The sequence below is a fragment of the Centruroides sculpturatus genome, unplaced genomic scaffold, assembly GCF_000671375.1.
Source record: "Centruroides sculpturatus isolate CEXI.00-Female unplaced genomic scaffold, Cexi_2.0 scaffold1025, whole genome shotgun sequence".
NCBI classification, from domain to species: Eukaryota; Metazoa; Arthropoda; class Arachnida; order Scorpiones; family Buthidae; genus Centruroides; species Centruroides sculpturatus.
This window is the reverse complement of record NW_019385163.1, coordinates 180,420-202,548: the sequence shown is the minus strand read 5'-3', so window position 1 is coordinate 202,548 and position 22,129 is coordinate 180,420. Positions and strand designations below refer to the sequence as shown.

The 22,129-nt window shown below is 32.3% G+C and overlaps 2 protein-coding genes across 2 annotated transcripts in view; one reads left to right on the top strand and one right to left on the bottom strand.

Annotated features, from left to right (window-relative positions):
* Positions 1 to 22,129, bottom strand: part of LOC111635630 (serine/threonine-protein phosphatase 4 regulatory subunit 3-like) — a 110,569-nt gene that overhangs the window by 83,099 nt on the left and 5,341 nt on the right. The window contains exons 2-3 of the mRNA XM_023380646.1: positions 8,011 to 8,161; positions 7,813 to 7,920 (exon numbers count right to left, since the gene is read on the bottom strand). The gene's annotated coding sequence lies outside the window, so the exon portion shown is untranslated. The remainder of the gene's footprint in view (positions 1 to 7,812; positions 7,921 to 8,010; positions 8,162 to 22,129) is intronic.
* On the top strand, positions 3,708 to 4,274 carry LOC111635634. The gene has a single exon (XM_023380651.1). The coding sequence runs from the start codon at positions 3,708 to 3,710 to the stop codon at positions 4,272 to 4,274; it is 567 nt and encodes a 188-aa protein (XP_023236419.1).

Below are 22,129 nucleotides of genomic sequence, written 5' to 3'. Positions count from 1 at the left end.
TGTAATTTGAATGGCTAATTACAGTAAAAGAACACAAGGCAGTTTAAAGACTTAGATACAATAATTCTTCTTGGTTTGAACATGAACAACGAAGCAGAAAATATAAAAATTAAAGAATATTATGCAATTGTTAAAAATATAAATAGCATTAATTTAAATACAAGTATATAATTTAATTTAAATACAGGTATATGACTCACAAGCAGAGTGCTGGGATAGTTTAGTCTGTATAAACAAGCAAAGTGTTTCTTAAAGAATATTGCTGATATTATGAAAATTATAGAAGATAAATAAAATTGCCAAATTAAAAACATAATTGTATAATTAAGTTTGATGATTTAATTACTTGTCACAACTGAAGCAAACCATTTAGGGCTAAAATGCATACTGTATTGACAAATAATTTAATAAATGATTTTTATTGGTGAAATAGCACAGTGTTTTTCAACCTTCTTCAATAAGCGACCCCTTTAAGTTAAAAAATTCTGGCGATCCCCCAAGGCCATATTAAAACTATGTCAGTGATTTTAAAAACTACGTATTTAAGTTTCTTTCTATTGAGACCTAAATATCGATCAAAAAACCAATTGTACTGTAAAATAAACAGTCACAACCTTCTCACTGAGATTGTAGGGTTTTTTTTATTGTAATGTAGGACCTACAAACACTTGTCTTTTTCTTTTACCCGCGACACTGAAATAGCATATCATTATTTACCTGCACCCATACATATTAGAAAACATTAAATGAAATAGGAACCAAAACGGTTACCCGATTAATATGATCAGTATTAAATTAGTGAAACTAAAAATCTCCAGTAAAAATGAGATAGCAATTAATAATTCAGGCCAATATTAAAAATACTTATAGAATAATTTCAGAAAACTTATACTATTTGTTTTCAACACTATATTTTGCTAAGAAGCTTCAACTTCTTGTACAAAGCCAGTTTTGTTAACAGTCAATGTATTTTTAGGACTGATCTTTTAGTTCAAAAAGTTTTCCTGTTTTTACAATCCTCTTCCCTATATGTTCTTTTCCTGCTACCTGAGATTTTCATTTCATCATTTGACAAATGAACTTTATGACATTATGTGTTACAATGTATTTATAAAACAATTTATGATACACTAAAGTTATGAATGACTTTTTCCAACAATAAAGTCATTCCTCCTGTCATCCTATGTTTTTGTATTCACTTGTCATGGATGTCAATTATTGAAAAACTGAAAACTAGAATGCAAAATGCAATGCAAATACCACGAGTAATTTTTACAGATTTCACACTGCCCAATCTTTCTATGGGGTAGTCCCAGAAGTACCCGACCAAACAAAGAAGACACAAAAAATTTGAGAAACATCTTTATTTCTCAACATAGTCTGTTTTTAGCTCAATACACATTTCCCAGCAACGTTTGATACCCTGTTTATAGTGATAACTGTCGAGCATCTCAAAAAAAAAGCCATCACCCCCCAGACTCTACCTTTTCATTGTTGGCAAATCTTTTACCATCAAGCCATTTTTTTAAGTTTGAAAAGAGAAAATAATCCAAGGAAGCAATTCAAACCTTAACTCGCTGATTTTGGCCACCGAAATAATGGATGTGGGAACTGGTGCACTGTCTTGACGAAACAACACTCTTTTTTGCCAAATGCGCCCTTTTTTTTATTTCATTACTAAAGCACTGCAATAAGTTTGCATAATACTCACCATTGATTGTTTTTCCTTTTCGAATATAATCAATGAAAATTATCCCACGTGCACCCCAAAAACTGATGCCACGACCTTGCCAGCAGATGTAACTGTCTTTGCCTTCTTTGGAGCTGATTCTCCCCTTTCAGTCCATTGTTTCAACTGTTTTTTCATCTCAGGCGTGAAGTGATGGACCCATGTTTCATCCATGGTTATGAATTGACGCAAAAACTTGACTTTATTTCTGCGAAACATTGCCAAACACTCGATTGAAACATCCTCATAATGCTGTTTTTGCTCCATTGTGAGCAAACATGGTACCCATCTTGCACACATCTTTCTGATGTCCAAACTTTCAGTCAAAATGTAATGTACAGCACTTTTTGGAATGCCTACCATGTCTGCTAGCTCTCACACTTTGAATCAACAGTCATCCAATACCATTTTGTGAATTTTTTTTCACCATTTCTGATGTGGTCACCTCATTTGGTCGACCACTGCAATATTTGTCTTGGCAGCTCATACGGCTTCGTTTAAACTCGGCCACTTAATATTTTATTGTTGTAAATGAGGGAGCAGACTCTCCCAGAGTAGAATCTAGTTCAGCTTTAATGTTGCTTGGTCTGAGACCCTTCAAATGAAAGTATTGTATCATATAACAACGATAAATTTTTTCCATGTTTACAAATTAACTGAGATCATTCACTATTGATGGCTGTCAAACAAATACTAAACAATGTAGTGTTTTCAAACTTCAACTTTATAAGGTTGGTACTTTCAACCACAGTAATTATTTCAAAACTACTGCCATCTATACATCAGGTCGGGTACTTCTGGGATGTCCCTCGTATATTGTCTTGTCTTTATTTTGTTGCTATTGTTTTTTGTGATGGAACTTACTACTTATGGAAACATTAAATTTTTAATTTTTTTAACCCATAAAAATTCCACTAAATGCTTTACTATCCACTAACTTGTCCCAATAAAACTGTTTTCCATCAGAATTTCCACTAAATCTAATGGGTTTTCCACCTGTAAACAAAAGATAATTGCCTAGTAAAGTAGCTTGAAATGGACTGTCAGTGGCCATCCAGCCACATTTAAAGCCACTTTACTGGAAAATGCATTAAAAAGATTCACAGAACTTATTAGGTTGATCAGCATCTGTTGATCAACCTAATCTGCTGAGTTTGACTAGTTTGACTTAAAGAAAAGACAAAGTTCAGAAACAAGAAATTTTGTTCGACTAGAAGTAAAAAATAAATTATACAGAAGGATGTTTCAGTCTTTTGGGAACATTCTTAATAGCTATTAGTTACTCAGGAAAACTCCTTTCACCATCTGTCATGTATTATCTGCTTCCCTTTGTTTCTGGCTATTTTCCAACATCAAATTTTCCACTGCAACCAGGTTCTTCTTCTTAGAGAATTTTGGTTTAGTTTCTCCCATTCATCATAGCAAGTTTTCAAAAATCTAATGTTCAGGACAAACAATTTCCAATGACCCTTTTTTTAGTGGCCCAAATGCAAAGAAATCCATGAATATGACCGTGACCTTGGCTGATTTAACAGGTACATCAGAATAGGGTTTTGACTTTATACTAGCTTCTTCCACCATCATCATCTGAAATATCAAAATTGAACATAAGGTATGACTCAATGCTTTGTCCTGATAAAACCATACCTTCAAAGTTTCTGTACCATACAACAGAATTTCATGCTTGAACATGGGTTCTAGTATTTTACTCTGATAGTAACTAGAGTTGACTTTGACCTTTGAACCAATTTTTCAGTTTTAGTTTGCAATTATAGCAGAAACCTGCAATGAGTATAAAACCTTTGAAGAAACTTTCCATGCCTTCACAAGACTAAAGCTGAAAAGTATTTTGAAAAGTGAAAAGTGGGAGAAACTAGGAATTGTTTTCTCCCACAACATCTTATTATACAAGCGATACATAGACGACATCATTATTTTGTGGAAAAACGATCCAGACATCACCCACTTTATTAATCAGATGAACGACAATCCATATGGCCTTACCATAGAGCTGGAGCAACTTAGTGATAAAGATGTACATTTTCTTGATTTGAGCATTGCGTTTGGTGGAGACACCTTGGAAACTTCTGTATACCGCAAAGCTTGTCACTTCCCAATGTATATCCCAGCGAACTCCTGTGACCCATTCAGATATAAAATGGCGGCCTTTAAAGCACTGGTTAAGAGGGCCCACACCCATTCTTCAACTCAGGAGGCATTAGTTCAAGAATTGAACTATCTACTTAACATCGCCGGTCAACAAGGATTCTATAACATTGTCCATAAATTAGCTCAACAATACAGCATCGGCCTACCACCGCCACAGAATGGGAATAAGGTACAACAAGACCAACCCATCACAACAGTCACATACAACCCCTTCCTCATATCCTTATACCAAAGAATCGCTAAAAAACAAGGATTACGACTGTCGTTCAGAAGATGTCTGTCTATGTTTAAGCTTTTGTGCAATGAAAAAGATAAACCTAAGGAGGATAAGCTGCCAGGGGTATACACTGTTCCCCTAGATTTGACAGACAACTGATCTACATTGGTGCTACTAAGCGTTCGATTGGTGTCTGATGGGCGGAACACAGAAGTGACATCATCCACAACAGGGGTACTACTTTGTTATCCATGTATGCTTCGGACCCTGAGATTTCGGTAGACTTTGATAACGCCAGATTCCTCATTACCACTACATTTATGGACCACCTCAAATGGTTGGAACAAATGGAGATCTGCAAGGCATACAACACTTCTGAACCTATTAACTCGAGGGATGAAATTACCCTATCCCTTGCATGGCAGGCCCTACTACAGAAAGAAGATACGCATTAATAATACGTTTCATAAATAGGGTTTAAACATCATGCATACGAATATGTAAACTGAACATTTTTTATTTTTTATTGAATTTATTTACGGAATTCAGGAATGCACATGATTCACATTAACGTTGAATTTTGATTTTTGAAATGTTGTTTGGAAGAATAATTTTTCGAATGTCGCAATTTACTGGTCTTCGTTCATATTTATTCTAAAGACGAATCGTTGCTTGAGAAAGGTCCTAGGGAAGGAACCGAAAACGTTTGCAGTTCATTTTACAATTATTTAATACCGGTTATTGGTTTTGTTAAGTGGTTATTTTTATATTTTCAAGTAACTTTCTTTTAAATCCACATTATCAATGATAAATGTTCAAGAAATGCATTGTGGTATCAAAAGTATGAAATGTAATGACATACAGAGATATAACATCTGTAAAATTACACTAAGTAGACTATTCATAAAATAATCTCCAAAATGCTTGCAAACATGTTCCACCATGAAACTGACTTATCCCAGAATAGCAGAGATACTAATGAAGTGCATGTAAAAATCATTAATTAAAGTTTTGAGAAGTATGTTTTCATTTTGATTTTATATTGGAAACATAACTGACACTGATCCAATACCAATATATCTGTGTATAAGAACATTCCCAATATATCATAATCAGTTGGTTTTAGAAACCAATACTCTGATCTTTTTCTATATGCATCTTTCGTATTTTTTTAGTACAGAAGGCATTTGAACACAGTGATAGACATATTGTGCACGTAAAACTAATCCATAGTAGACAGAGCATCATCTTCTCCACTCATGATTTACCACCAATAGCTAGCTAATGTAGCACCACTGGATAGAAATGTTGGAAACATATCTTAACAAATGGGACCAGGAGTCTCTATCAAATGCATGGAAGACACTATATAAGCAAACAACAGTTGCATGATTCTACAAATAGCTGAATATTTACATTTTCACATGTTTACACATTTTTAAAAATATATTGCTTTTAAATGTGTCCACACAGAGGTGTTAAAGCAGTTTGCAAAGATATCACAGTGATGTGTTTAATTAAATTTGAATATCATAAGTACATTACATGTTAACATGTTGGAAAACATCCATTTATTTCAATTTTAAATTTTAAAGACATTCTGCTAAATTTGTTGGATAATGATTTTATACTAGTTTTATAATTTTTATAATATTAATGAACATGAAGACAATTCCTTAAGGGGATTAAAAGTACTTATTCACACACAAACAAATGCTAGAACATTAAAGGCAAATTTTTATCTGTTCAAATATGTTTTCTTTATTTATTTTATGTGCATTGTTCGTTTTGTAACCCCACAAATATAAGAATAAATTCACTTTCATATTCTGGATTTTCAGTTTATACCCCCTTATATTAATTTATGAAAAATAAAATTATTCTGTAGGTTTTTAATTATTAATATAGTACAGTAATACCTCGACTTGTGCTACCCCGACTTACGTGAACCCAGAGTTACGCGATTTTCAAATCTCGTCAATTCATCTTTTGTTTGAGTGCCACACAACTCTTGATTACTCACTCCCCCCACACTATTGTTCAGCTTACATGTTCGGACGTGTCACGCAGAATCGACACATAGCTACAATTTATTTTGTGTTATTTATTTCTGTGTTTGTTATATCTATGGAGACTTGAGAGACTCTATGCGGTGATTTATTGTAACCGGAAACGAATCAAAAGACAAGATAAGATTAATGAGAACATTTATTAGCTTACATACATCCGACTTGGATTTTACACAAATTGCAAAATTATACCCCGACTTACGCGGTTATCGCTCGGTCCCACCTATCACATAAGTTCGGGGTATTACTATATTTTAAAATATTAGAAAAATAATGCTGTATTTGAAAAAACTGGATACTTAATTATATAACACTCACTAAATAAACAATTACTAGTTCATAACCAAACAGAAAAGTTATTTCTACGAACGAATTTTTCTGTTTGGAGCCATTTACACCTCTATTTATACATAACATAAGGAGTCATATCACCTCTATTTATACATAACCGCTCACATGACCCTTACTCTTACAAAGTCTCTGCTTTTTCAGCTTTGGTAAAAAGGGCACACACACACAAATTGTTCGGAGCAAAATGAAAAAGAAAACGAATTGTCGAAAATCAAGGCCCTTGCAATGCAACATGGATACCCGATCTCTTTGGTGAAGCATCTCATAAACCAATACATAAATAGGAGGGAGAGGAATATGCCACAAGACGAACAGATAAGGGTTATCACATACAACAAAACATTTTCTAATATATATAGAGAGATTGCAAGGACTACTAAAATACACCTAACATATTGACGCTCTCCTACAGTCTTCTCTCTTATCAGAAATGACAAAAACCGTATAGAAGATTCCAACTCTCCAGGGGTTTATGCGGTTCCTCTTCAAGATCACCGGGTTAATCATGCTTTAACATACATTGGAGCAACCATAAAAGGTCTCATCATGAGGATGAAAGAACACGAATACTCAATAAGAAAAAAGCTGACCATGACGCCCCTAGCGACATATGTGAATAATGAGGGCATTCATGTTGATCTACAAAACGCTAAATTGTTACACAAAGTATCGGATAAAGCACAACTCAAGTACCTCGAATCGCTGGAGATATATAAGGCAATTAAAAAAGGGGTCGGTATTAATTTCAAATAAACCGATATGCTTTCCGCAGCGTGGCGTGCCATATTTGAATTAGATCCCAATGATTGAAACGTGCATCAAAGATATTTTAAATTACAGAGGATATTTACGTCATGATCTACGTGAAATCAATTATATATTTGGATATGTTTTAAATATTTTACATATTTTCAATTTTAATGCAACGTATTCAAATTATGTAGTTAAACAGAATTTTCAAAAACATTCTATTCTACTAGCTGTTAGTTCGATATCGTCAATACCTGAGGATGTCTATTATTTACATACAGATGAAAACGTTCGTAGAAAGAATTTTTCTGTTTGGTTATGAACTGGTAATGGTTTATTTAATAAATGTTATATAATTAGAAAAATTAAATAATTAATTAAATCTATAATAATATATTTAATAATAAAAATGACAAACTTATTTAAAATCATTTAATTCTAACTGAGTACTATCCTATTAGTAGTTGGCACAAAAATTCTTAAAATTATTAAATTAATAATAAATTTCTCTATTAGATATGACATACCGAAATCTGACAACTTTCACTGCAGTTTTCTTTCATCTTAGTAAAATGTCTCATGTAAGTTATTTTCAAGTTCATTTAATTCAAAATTCTGGAGTATCAGGTATACTTCTGTTCATAAAAATGTGAATTTGACATCAAATTTCTATTAAACGTTAAAAAAGTTAATAATTTTATAGAAATTTATATAATCAGCCTTACTTGTTAAAGAGCAATATATAAAATCAAAAGACTCATCACAGATTTAAAATTTAAATTTAGGACAGATTGGATCCCTATTTCACTTAATGAATAAAATCTGATGATGAAAATTATAGATACTTCAAGCTTTGATAATGGAAGATCTTCTCAGCTGCAATTTATAAATTTATTAAAATTTTGTATTTGCTTAGTTTAAACAATTGTTTAATATTTATCTGTAAAACAACAAACTAAAAAAAGGGACTTTTTTTTTGCATTAAATATCATATATAACTTTGACATATCTTTATAGGTAAATAAATATAACAAAATAAACAGAATGCTATTTTTAAACAAAAAACTAAAAATTTTATTTAATTCACTTTTCAAGATTACAAATACAAAAAAACAAAAACCAAATATTACTTTATTTATTTCAGTTAAAAATAAATTTCAATTTTTAATATAGACACGAGAATCCGAACTTTAAAAATAAGTCGTCAATGTCATACTTATTCAATAATTGTTGTTATCTACTACCCGAGACAATCTCCAATTACACTTTCTCGACAACAAAAATGACGCATTCCCGTAACCTTCTGACCTCTTGGCCAGGCGATATTGTATTTATAGTATAATTAATGACTGAAGAGTCAGTCACTGTTTTAGTTTTCCCCAAGTCAAGAAGTTGCCACCCAAAGGATAATCATTGCCAGTTCCTCAACAGATACCCTGTGCCTCTGAAATGGATTATACTATTGACTCAGACCCAACTGCCTCCGAATTGGAATAACTTTGTTGTCAAAACACCAAATAATTCAAGATTTCATCGACACCAAATCTACTCCCGGAAAGGGACATTTTCCTTGCTGACTAGTTGAATATACATTGTCCAGAACTGTCCTGCATCAAGACTACAACCAGATCCTTCAACTACAGGTATTTATCGCCATGCAAACCCCAAGTAAACTCTCTCTCGCAACCCTTTTGTCTATAGGCCTTTTAAAGAAAATGACTAATGAAACTGTAAATTTTATCATGATTTTTTTTAAATTAAATTGTTATTAGTTGTTAAACTGGCATCCGAATGATTCTCTTCCAGTACGCTGTCTCTCAACCCATCTCCATCCATAATCCGATCAACCGCATATGCAGTAGCTCGTTTGAACTACATTCTAATCCAAATCAACACGCCATCTCAGCTTTCGTGTCAAACAAGACACAGTGGTGTCAGTCCTAACGAGGCACTAAAGAGGTCACATAGAATACTGATTATCATAAGAATAATAGTAATGAGAAGCAGACAGCTTTGCAATTAGCATATTAAATGGTCTTTTTTGATCCAACTGCAAAAATTTGACAATTTTATATTTGCTTGAATTTTGTTTTATTACTTAAAGATGAAAATTTCCTCCCTGACGTTGTCCATAGATCCAACCTCAAACACCTGAGCACAAATCACGCTCTTACCCAGATTTTAACAGCACATGGGAACTTCAAATGCTACCTGCACCGCTTCCTAAAAAAGGGTGACGGTCTCTGTGACTGTACCATCAAAGAAAAAGATGACCCATTCCATCTCATCTTTACCTGTCCAAAACACACCGTGCACCACCAACATCTGAAAGAAACTTTAACAAACAATGGTCACCACTGGCCCTGCCACCTCAGTGCCTTCATCAAAGACAAGGACACGTTTATGGCTTTCGTTAACTATGTTAACAAACTCCACCTCACGGACTACAACCCTCCAGCACCTAACATAGTCTTCTCTCCAGCTCCCTCACCCTCGAGCTCCTATGACTCGCTGACTCTTACCTGACTGTATCCGTCTACCTACTCCATTGCACCCAACTATTAAGGTGCCTCCCTGTTCATACTCCATCTGGCACCTTGTGTTATTCTTCTCTAGCTATTGGTCATGCTTATCAAAGGCACCATCTTTACTCTCTGTATCCTTCACGCGGTCTTTTAACCCTACACGCTATTCGTAATTTGTCCCCTCCGTACGGAAGGTTCGCGGCAAGTGCCCTTATTCTCTTCTTATCCCCTTCGCTCTTTTCCTTCCCATTCCCACCCACTCCCCATCCTATCTCCATCCCTCCCTCTCCCTTTCCTTCTGGCTATACTGTACCATCGAGTTAAGGCCTTTTCTTTACGTGCCAATTTACGTAATAATAGTTTATTGTATTTTCTCTTTCCTTCAACGCAAGAGATGCATTTTATCCTCTTCAGGAAAGATACATCATTTCTGACTTCAATGAATTTAAAAAAAGTAATATATACTTAAAGATGATTCATACACGAAGCATACAAAAATTCAAATTCATTTGAGCACTGCTTGAATTTTCTGTATATTTTATATTAAAATAACCACAAATCTCCTGTAAAAAAAAAAACTAATTATAAAGTGCTTTAAAAGTAAATATTACATTACAAACTTGCAAGCCAAAGGAGTCTACAGAGAGGGGTAAACAGGGCACTTATCCTCTCCTGGGATGAAGTAAAAATTCCACAAATTATAATCATAAAATTGATTGAGATATGTAACCTTACACCCTTGTCCAATGAGACTATATTCTATAATCTACTTGTGAGAAAAAAAACCTCAAAAAATTACTTATATCAATTATTCATTTGTCTCCAAGTTTTGCTCCCCACTGGAAAATGTTCTGCTGATGCCCATGTTGCAAGCAATGATTAATTGCATATGATATTTCTTCTTTAAATATAAAAATTCTCCACGTTATTTTGTTATTTTTTGAATTTGCTTTTTTGCATAACCAATTTATTCAGTTGCTTACGAAGATGATAGTTGTTGTAATTTTTATGTTCAAATTAACTTGTCTGAAGACAAACACAGATTCAAAAACATTTGTAAGTTTGTTACATAACATTTGCTTTACTAAGACATTTTATAATTGGCTATATGATTTAAGTTAGAATTCTGTTTATAATTTCTGAAGAGGTACCTAAGAAATCCAGAAGTAACTAAAAATTTATTTTGATCCCATGTTTTAAGTATTTTAAATCTGATAAAGCAGTATTTTTTATATTTTTCAAGTATTTATGAGAGAAGGTTTTATCAGATTATACGGTAAGAAAGTTTAGAAAAAAAAAAGGCTCACAAACGAATAAGTATTAGTGATATGCAAATTTTTCCTTAATTCCATTAAGCATTTACATTTAAGTCTTTTTAAATATTTGACATTTTATTATAAAACCTGTCAACTAAATACTAATTTCAAAATATTAAATATGAAAAATATTGTTAAATGCTTATAAAATAAAAAAAATTATTCTTGTACAGTTAAATAACAAGTGAGACTTTACTTCATTCAAAATATTTTTTGGATCCTTCTATAAACCAGTTTTAGTAAATGTTTTATTTGCTTAGCTAATTTTTTATATTAAATTTATACACACACAAATTTGATAAAAATTAGCAAAGCAAATACATTCACTAACAGGATTCTCATTTTCAAAACTTATCTCAGGTTATTTTTCATATAGGAAAATATGATATATGTATATATTTCCCTATATAAAAATAACCTGAGATAAATTTAAATCAAAGTGCAACCCTGAAATTATTTACATTTATAATTAAGAGAGTTTTATCAGTTTTATTGTTTAAAACAATGTATATAATAAATAACTCAGAAGTAAGAGACTCCAAAACTTTTAAAAGCACAGTACAATCTTGATAATCTGTTTTCTAGTTCTACACAAAGTAATCCATCACTAGTCAGCTCTCAGGTATTACTGGCACTGTTTGCCAAGTTGCAGACAAATTTGTTAGGTCTGTTATCTTCTTTTTCTCTTATATTTTGTGTAAATACAGATGATTAAGATAAACATATAATATAGCTTCAAGTCAAACAACAACACACTATTACAAACTTGTGCTGACATCCTTTTATTGACACAGTATGTTACTGATATTCTAATTGGGATGCAAGAGCACCTAGACAATGCACTCAAAAGTGTCATAAACTGTATACAATTTGATAATCATTCTGTGAACAGATTTTTGAAAAATGTCTTGATAATAAAAAATATACAGCCACAAAAAAATTTGAGAAAATTGAGTATTAACTCAAAACTAACTTGACGTCAAAATTTTTATCCCTTAAATTTCAATCTAATGATGCTTTACTTTAATACATAAATAAAAAAAATCAGTTTTCCAAACTTTCCCACCAAAACTGCTGTACCTCTCACTAAATTTAGTGAAAATTCACCAAGCACCATGCTCAGAAGATAATTGAAAATTATTTTAAAAGGATTGACAATTAATTTGAGAATACTAAAATATCCCCCCAAAATGTGCCTGTAAACCTTACAGGTATAGAAACTGCTGTCAAGCAAACATAGATCAATCACTTTCAAATTATTACCATTTTATCTTAGATGTACACAAAACACAATAAAGTATGATACCTTAGAAACATAACCAAAATGATCGCCTTAAGTAATCAGGCTATAATCACTAATTTAATTATTAATACTAAGTATTACGTACCTCCGAAACCTTTAACCGATGTGAATAAATTTAACAATTCTAACATTTTCGGACCCCTCCTGGGTCCATCTTCAAGTAAAACCGTCAAATCAACCATTCGTTTCGAAAGAATTTTTCAAAACATCGAATGATAGAACGGCATCACGGATAATACAAACCTCTGTGTATCGCAAACCATCAGACCATCCGACATATATTACGGAGGACTCTTGTGACCATATCCAATATAAGATGGCGGCGTTTAGAGCCCTCGTTAAAAGAGCCTACTCACACTCATCTACGCCAGAGGCTTTGAAACACGAACTACAATTCCTGTGTGAAGTGGCTAAGCATCATGGCTACCACAGCATCGTACAAAGAATGTCACGAAAGTTCAGTGGAATGGTGCACCCTTCTGAAAGGGATAATTCGGTAAATGGCAACCGGATTGTGGATAAACGGAGGGTACCTGTTTCTTACAACCCAGTATTAAAATCTTTATATAGTAAAATCGCTCGACAACGTAGTATAACACTATCCTACAGAAGATGCCCTTCTATATTTGATATGCTGCGCAATGGAAAGGACAAATCTGAGGATGAAAGATTGCCAGGCGTATATAAAATACCACTTAGGGACCACCGTTTTGACAGGGACTTAATATACATAGGCTCAACGAAACGAGCAGTTGGGATCAGGTGGAAGGAACACATCCGTGACATTCGACTTAATAAATGTTCCACATCCTTATCCACTTACGCGTCTGATCCAGAGATCGTAGCAGACTTCTCAAATGCCAAGTTAATCACCACCACCCCATATGCAGAACATATCAAGTGGTTAGAGCAGATAGAGATATACAGGGCATACAAAGATTCATCACCCATTAATTCCAGGGATAAAATCTCTCTATCTATGGCTTGGCAAGCCCTAATGCAACAAGAAGATTAAGGAAGTCGTAAACTTAAGCAAGGAGGATGAAAGGGTAGACAGTATGCATATAATGTGTTTATTTGCATAACATCAAAGATCTTACAACAGTAAATACATAAAAAATAAAAAATATTTTCAATTGCATCCGCTATGACGTGGAAACTTTTACATTCGGGAATATGGAACACGTGATGCCGTTTTATCGTTCGATGTTTTGAAAAATTCTTTCGAAACGAATGGTTGATTTGACGATTTTACCTGAAGATGGACCCAGGAGGGGTCTGAAAACGTTAGGATTGTTAAATTTATTCACATCGGTTAAAGGTTTCGGAGGTACGTAATATTTAGTAAACTCCGGTGTGTAGTTGCACGTTATTATTAATACTAAGTAATTTGCTACTAGAGGTAGACATTAGGCGCCATCTCTTATCTAAATTAATAATTATACTTTTAATGTCCGATTATTTAAGGCAATTGTTTGGTTATGTTTTTATATACATATCGGGTTTTGTGATGTTTGATATAAGTATGATACCTTCATTCAATACCTATGTATTACATTCATAATTATTTCCCTATGGAAAACTGAGATTAATGATGTCAAGTAATCATTATGACGTCAAAAAAACTGTAACTGTATATATATATGGTAAAATATTTAGATTTTCAAATGCACTTAGTGGTGCTTTCTTTACAGATTTATTTCATTAATAATTATTTCAAAGTTTATTTCATTATATACAGTTTGAAGGAATTATGATCACATTATATACACTTTAAAGCAATAGTGAAAGGAATTTTGATAGAATAGTTGAGAAACTTTCTTGCAATATAGTACAGTATATAGTTGCAATGAATGCTGCTTTTCTCTATTTAGCTACAAGTTTGGTTAGTGTTTTATTGGTTGAAGAAAGTCAGATATAAAAACTATTGACAAACCATTTCTGTTACAGTATGTAAAATTTTTTTTATTAATATCTAATACAGGTATATACTGCACTTATTATTGTATTAATAAAATACAATACTGTACCTCTAATCAAACCTATTATTGTCTACTGTATAGGAACCTCTGTATCTCAAATTTTTTTCTTGTTTCTGTGAGATTCAAGATATACAGGTTCAACAATATGTCAGATTGTTGAGATTATACTGTACTTCAAAATTAATGGGAGAAAACTGTACTTGTCTATTGCATTGATTTAATACTGCAAGAACTAAAAAATTTTAAAAATTATTGTACTAAAAACCTAAACCAATGTTGACATTCTATAAATAGTATTACAGAATGTCAACGTAGGCCCAGGTTTATGTATAAATACATTACAATAAATAATATATATGTAATTGCAGCAATTCAAGAATTCAATTTAAAGTTCAACAAGCCAAACACAACATACAATTCTGAATAATGTATAGCAATAGTAGTAGTGTTCTAATCAAAAACCAGTTAAGAATTTGAAAATGTCTAAAAGCAATATCCATAAAAAGAAATTAGAATGATTTAAATAAGAAAGTTCTAGAGATAAAAAACTTCAAAAGTACTCAGCTGAAATAAAAAAAAAGTGAAACCCCTTTAAGCTATTAAAGTAGACTATTTTTAATTATGAATTTAAATAACTGCCTTTTTATGATAATTACATTTTATACTTATATAACAAATGAACTGGATAAATATACTAATAATAAAACACACCTTTAATAATCCAGCTAATAAAAATTAATAATATAATAACGTTTTCGACCGTTTCTTAACGATCTTCTTCAGTTACCATAACATAGAATAAAATCGAACACAAAAAGAACGTAAATATGAAATTAAAATATAAATAACAGAAAAGTAGATAAAATAAATGAAAAATAAAAATTAATTCGAAAAAATGCCCCTTAATAAATAAAAATAAATAAAGACATTAATTCTTGTAAAAAGATCGCCAAGCGGTAGGTAAAGAGTCCGCATCTCTATGGTTGATGCATCCCGTTTTCTTGTGTGCTTTAAAGATCTCTAATTTCTCCAGATATTTCATTGTATGTAAATTTGTCGTTGGTTTAATAATTTCCGCCCGATCCCAATGGACTTGGATGTCGTGTTGCGTTGCGTAAGACGATAGCACGGTGTTATCAATTTTCTTATTAATCGTATATTTATGTTCCTTGATACGTTGTTGTAATTTGCGCATTGTTGCGCCTACATAGACAAGATCCGAATTAAAACGCTGATCGTGTAATGGTATAGAGTAGATTCCCGATGCCGATTTCCAGTCATAATGCTTCTTATCGTTTCTTAATAGCTTGAAAACTGTAGGATTGCGTCGATATNCCGTTTTTAAGACAAATACATAAAGAAACGGCCAAGACTAATGATTTCAGTATAGTATATCGACGCAATCCTACAGTTTTCAAGCTATTAAGAAACGATAAGAAGCATTATGACTGGAAATCGGCATCGGGAATCTACTCTATACCATTACACGATCAGCGTTTTAATTCGGATCTTGTCTATGTAGGCGCAACAATGCGCAAATTACAACAACGTATCAAGGAACATAAATATACGATTAATAAGAAAATTGATAACACCGTGCTATCGTCTTACGCAACGCAACACGACATCCAAGTCCATTGGGATCGGGCGGAAATTATTAAACCAACGACAAATTTACATACAATGAAATATCTGGAGAAATTAGAGATCTTTAAAGCACACAAGAAAACGGGATGCATCAACCATAGAGATGCGGACTCTTTACCTACCGCTTGGCGATCTTTTTACAAGAATTAATGTCTTTATTTATTTTTATTTATTAAGGGGCATTTTTTCGAATTAATTTTTATTTTTCATTTATTTTATCTACTTTTCTGTTATTTATATTTTAATTTCATATTTACGTTCTTTTTGTGTTCGATTTTATTCTATGTTATGGTAACTGAAGAAGATCGTTAAGAAACGGTCGAAAACGTTATTATATTATTAATTTTTATTAGCTGGATTATTAAAGGTGTGTTTTATTATTATTACATTTTATTTCATTACTATACTTTATTTTTACATTTTAGCAATGTATCCAATATACAAGTGGTTTCCAAACTTTTTTGACTCTTGGTGCCCTTGCTAAATCCAGGTTTTCCCAAGGCGCTGTGTCAAATTCTAACAAGTAAAATTTGTAAAATAGCCAATAATTTTTTAAATTAAAGAGTTAGGATGTTAAGTAAAAAATAAATAAAACATGTATTTAAGATTTAAAAATGTAATTGAACAAATTTAATTAATTACAATTGGTGGAAAAGATGAGCCTGTTGATCACTGCATATTTTCTCAAATCTTGGAATCAAACACAGCCACCCTCATTTCCTTCTCCACATTGATTTTTGTGCAATACTTAGTTTTTGTCACAGAGACAGCCAAAAACCCTGCATCGCACAAAAGTCGCAAATGAAATTAAAATTCTCTGAGCTTTACCACTCAGAAGGGAATATTCATCTTTTACTGATATCCAAAATCCAGTTAATTCCATGCTGTTAAATTTTGTTTTCAATGTATTGTTGCAAGACAACTCTGGGAGGTCTTTTAAGGGTAACTGGCCCATTCAGGCATTACAGACATGGATAAAACCTGAAAAACTCCACTTGGCCAGGCCATCTTGGCAACGCGGAAAACCCACAACCGAAACACCCACGTTCCCTGAACTTCCAGTGTTCAGAGAATGAAACTGCTTGGCCACTGGTTGGCCTGCAAACAGTTATTACTAAGTGAGTTAATGGTTTGCACCTGGTCTGGTACATGTCACTTCATATCACATTGAACTGAAAATAGAAGTAAAATTATAACAATATACACACATTTGTTTCTTGTAAATAAAGACATGCTGAATCTTGTACAGTACATGTATGCAAAGCATGTCACTTTCATCATTTTTTCCTGAAGGATTTTTACTATTTAAATATAGGCCTATTGCATGTAGATGTTTAGAGTGCAAATGCCATAAAACTTTAAGTTAGCACCATCATTTGTTTGCATCTAAAATTGGCATAGAATCAAGTATGGAGCTAAACTTAAGCAAATGATTGCTGTAATTAATTGGGTTATTTTCACTACTATTAATAATTTGATATTAGAGGTAGACGTTAGGTCCATCTCTTATCAAAATTAATAATAATGATTAATTTGTTATCACTAATAGATGCATAAACAGACACTTGGCAATTCTATCATCAACTTTTATTCAGGAATTTCTTATTTGCCGAGACATGTTTCAGACCCAAGCCCCTCTTCCGTTAGCATTACTTCCCAGAATATCTTGTAGTAATTCCCGAATAAAAGCTGATGATAGAATTGCCAAGTGTCTGTAAATGCACCTAGTAGTGATAACAAATTAATCAAAGAAAAGAAGACACGGTTTCAGAATATATAACAACAATTAATCAACTGTGAAAATGCTATTCTGTGCTGTATGTTTTTTTTTGTTCCAATAGCCACGAGCAATAACTAAGATTTTTTTTATCAATAATTTTCAAGGTGCCATTAGAAACATAACAACAGTAAAAAAAACATGGTAAATTTATGTTTAAAGGTTTGTTTTAGTTATGGCAATGCAACACTTGGGCAATCTGCCTAGGGGGATGCCTTCTGGGAGGTCTTTTTAAAAGAAACTGGCCCCTGTTTAGGCATTACAGACATGGAGAAAACCCGGAAAACTCCACATAGCCAGCCCATCCAAACAAGGTGCAAACCCATGACTGAACTCCCAGTATTCAGGGAACAAAGACTGCTTGGCCACTAGTGGGCCTATTTACGTTTAAAACTTACAGTAAGTTTCAAAATTATAAACACACCCAACTTTTTTCAATAACAAAAACATTAACAATAGTATTTAATTATTAAATTTAGTATTTAATTATAATAAATACATTACAATTGTTAATGTTTTCATTATTGGAAAATTGTTAATGTTTTCATTATTGGAAAAAGTTGGGTGTGTTTATAATTTTGAAACAGACTGTAGTTCACACTGAGTATGATTTGCTGGCAAAAGCGAAAAACAGTGCAAATGACATATCAGACATGACAACATTTTCGGCAAATTTTACTATTTTGCAAATCTCTTTGAAGTTCAGAACTGTCTAGCTTTTTCACCACCAATTATATTCCCATTAGTTGTCACATGGTTCTTGTTGTTTTCAAGATGGCTATAGAAACTTTCTCATGCAATAGAATAAATGTTGTAATTCATGGATTTTTAATATTCCTCTCATCTAGCATAATTTTCTTTTTGACGTATCTTTCTTTCTCAATAAATAAACAAGTGTGGTTAGCAACAGAATATCAGAAGCAGCCATTTTGTTTTTCAAGATGACGTTTTTCTCGCTTGCAAATGATTGGCTGTTTTAAAATTCACAATCGCTTTTTGCTTTTCTCATTCGCTTTCTTTATTTGCTCAGTGTGAACTAACCTTAAGGATGATATTACTTCACAAGCAGAGAGAGAGAGAATTAGCATTTGATATTGTGAATCTCAATTTCATCTTTGAGATAATGGCTTTCAGCTAAATGATACACGCTTTAAAGAACTTTATCGTCTTCTGAAGTCATTACTATTACATTTATGGAATGAATTACGAAAAAAACTAGAACAGAAATGTTTTAACTAATATCTTTAACTGACTCATAGTTTGCTGGCTGGATTGTCCCTTCCTTGATGACATTTTAACACAGAAAATTTTGGCTAATGTTGGTACACAACAACACTAAAAACACAAGCTTTACTTGGAAAATGGCATATTGAAGTCATATGACAAAAAGACAGTATTAACTAAATCATGGTTGGTTAAAGCTTAACCTATTCCCTGGTATTTCCGACATATCTTGGGTTTTGACTCAATGACCTTGACCTGTAAACCCAAGATATCTCATTTCAGCATCGGAATGTTTTTGAAACTAGATGTCGCTAGTCGTTATAATTTTTATATTAAAACTAACTTCCAAAATATATTTTTTTTTGTTTGTTTATTTATAAGACACAACAGTCATAATTATTTTTTTTTAAATGTGTAATTTTTTATTAGGCTTAACATCAACAAAAATTCAGCATGATATGATACACAATGGAGAAAAATTTCAACATGGAATGGGTTAACAGCCATCAATAGTATAGAACACAGATGCATCTCACCAGATCACCAGGAACAAAACCTACTTAATGTGAAGCAGAGAATAGCGATTTGTCTAAGGTTCGTTAACTGCCTTTTGCTAAGGAAACTTACTGAATGCCATATGTATTGTTTTCATTGAGTTATCAGAAGAGCTCAGAATAGGTCCCCTCACAGCCAACAGTAATAATAAAACAAATACAAATTGCATTAATAAAAATGATACCTTTAGACAGCATTGGCCAGTAATATTTATTAACGTTGTAAAAAATAACATATTTCATTTAAAATACATGAATTTGATACCATTGTCAAAAATCTGATGTTAAATATCAGTTTTTTTTTGTTTGTTATTGAACATCAGTATTTTGTAAATTAAAGTGACAATCACAAAGCCTGTGTACAATCAACACCATGAAATGTGACTAGCTGAAACTCATCGTATGTAAATTAACAAAGTGCCATCCTGTCACACAAGTGTCATGCAAATGAGGCACAAAACAGCAGGTCCATGCAACAAAATGCAATGTGTTATATATACAGCAAAATCATTTCTGACAATTGTCTGTTAGGATCACTAAGGTCAAGATTCCACTAGTGTAAAAACAAGCATAAAAACCTTCACTATAATTATTTTTAAAGACATGACCTATTTAAGTTTGCACCTGGATTACATAGAGATCCTGCTCCACTAGCAAATTTTTATAAAGAGGTACTGCCACCAAGTGTCAAAAGTAAACACTTTTTCATGAATAAATTGATGGAAACAAAGCATCTTAGCTTGGCTGATCATAACTAATGTTAAAATGAATCAAAAAACTTCACAAGAATCAAAATGGTAAGAACCAGAAATAGAACAGAGTGAATGTGTATAAAAACTTGTTTCCCACAATTTTCATACGACGTCATGATGACACAGAACTCCTCTAACTTCTGATTGGTTGATGGTACCATTTTACAAATGCATTCATGTGAAAAATTGAACACTGCTCAACTCTATGCACTGCTCTGGCATAAAATATCATGGTCATGTGATTAAAAATAATCATAGTGAGAGTTTTTATGTTCATTTCTATGCTAGTGGAGTCTTGGCCTAACACTGAAGGAGTGTTCCTGATACATCAGTAGCTTATCAGGCATGCCTCTGAGAAGGCATTTGGATGATTCATTGCAGTAGAGGGCTGTTCATTTCTGTTTTTTTTTGCCATGAACATTTGTGTGTGTTGCTTTAATTTTGGATAAGAGTGTAAGATAAAAACAAAAAGTCAAAATTCAGATAACCAAAAGATTTAAGAAACCCTTCCAACCTCTAATCAGGTCACCTTCACGTATAACCATGAAAATCAACTATTGCGAAATTAATAAGAATATGGAACTGATTTTAAAATAATAATGTTAATTTTGAAACAAGAAAGTTTTAAACATGCCAACAAAAATTCATTAAATCTAATAATAATGTATTAAAATTATTGAAAATTTAGTAAATTTCATTTCAGCTATTTTTAATAACTAATTACAAGAAAATGTAAATGAAAATATAGCTAAAGATTATGAGAAAATGTAAGTAGATAATGATAAAAAATAAACAGATAAATAAATGGCAAGATAAAATAGCAAATATACATCATATTGGGTTGTTCGGAAAGTAATTTCGTTTTTTTCCGTGGAAAAAATACAATATTTTTATAATAAATAAATATTTTATTGAATTATATATCGACCATTTTGGTCAAATACCTGTTATCATCGTTTCTGGTAATAGCATGATTTTGCATTCATAAAAGTTTTGATTACTGCTTACATTTTTGACATTGCCATTTCAAGTAAATGTCTTACAGTTAAAAAAATTTGTATAGACCAAAACAAGTAATAATCTGAGTGTGCTTGATCTGGCAAATATGATTGATGTGATAGCATGTCCCATCTAAGTTATAACAGTTTCTGACCAGTTACCAAACTTGTGTGAAATTTGACATTATGGTAAAACACTAACCTGTTTTGTTGATCAATTTTGGCCGTCTTTTCTGTCTGATGATATTACTCAATTTGTTTATTCGATGGCAGTACACTTTTGAATCAATTGTTAAACTGTCTGGTAAAAGAGCCAAAAAATATTTCCTTAAAATTCCACCAAAGAGAGTATCTCTCTTTAAGAACATGTGGAACCCATATATCAAGCTTTGAAACAAAACCAATTTGTTTCAAGTAATCATAAACAGTTCAATTTGACAAATTTAATCTCTTAGTGATTTCACGTGTTGTTCGACAGTTTGCTTCAATCAGTACAGGTAACCTTTATATAAAATGGGAGTTATGTTCCAAAAAATTGCCGTGTTATGCAAAACAAAGAACTAGTACGAAAAGGGGGGTTAGGTTCCAAAAACTAAAAAACATGCTATTATATTTTCATAATTAAGATAAATATCCTTATTAAAATTTTCTTAAGCGATACATATTAATATAAATTAAACAATGTTTTCTTCGTCATCACTAAGCACTATTAACGAAGGGTGTTTTTTTTTTGGCAAGATATCCTTATCCTCTGAGCATTTTTCTG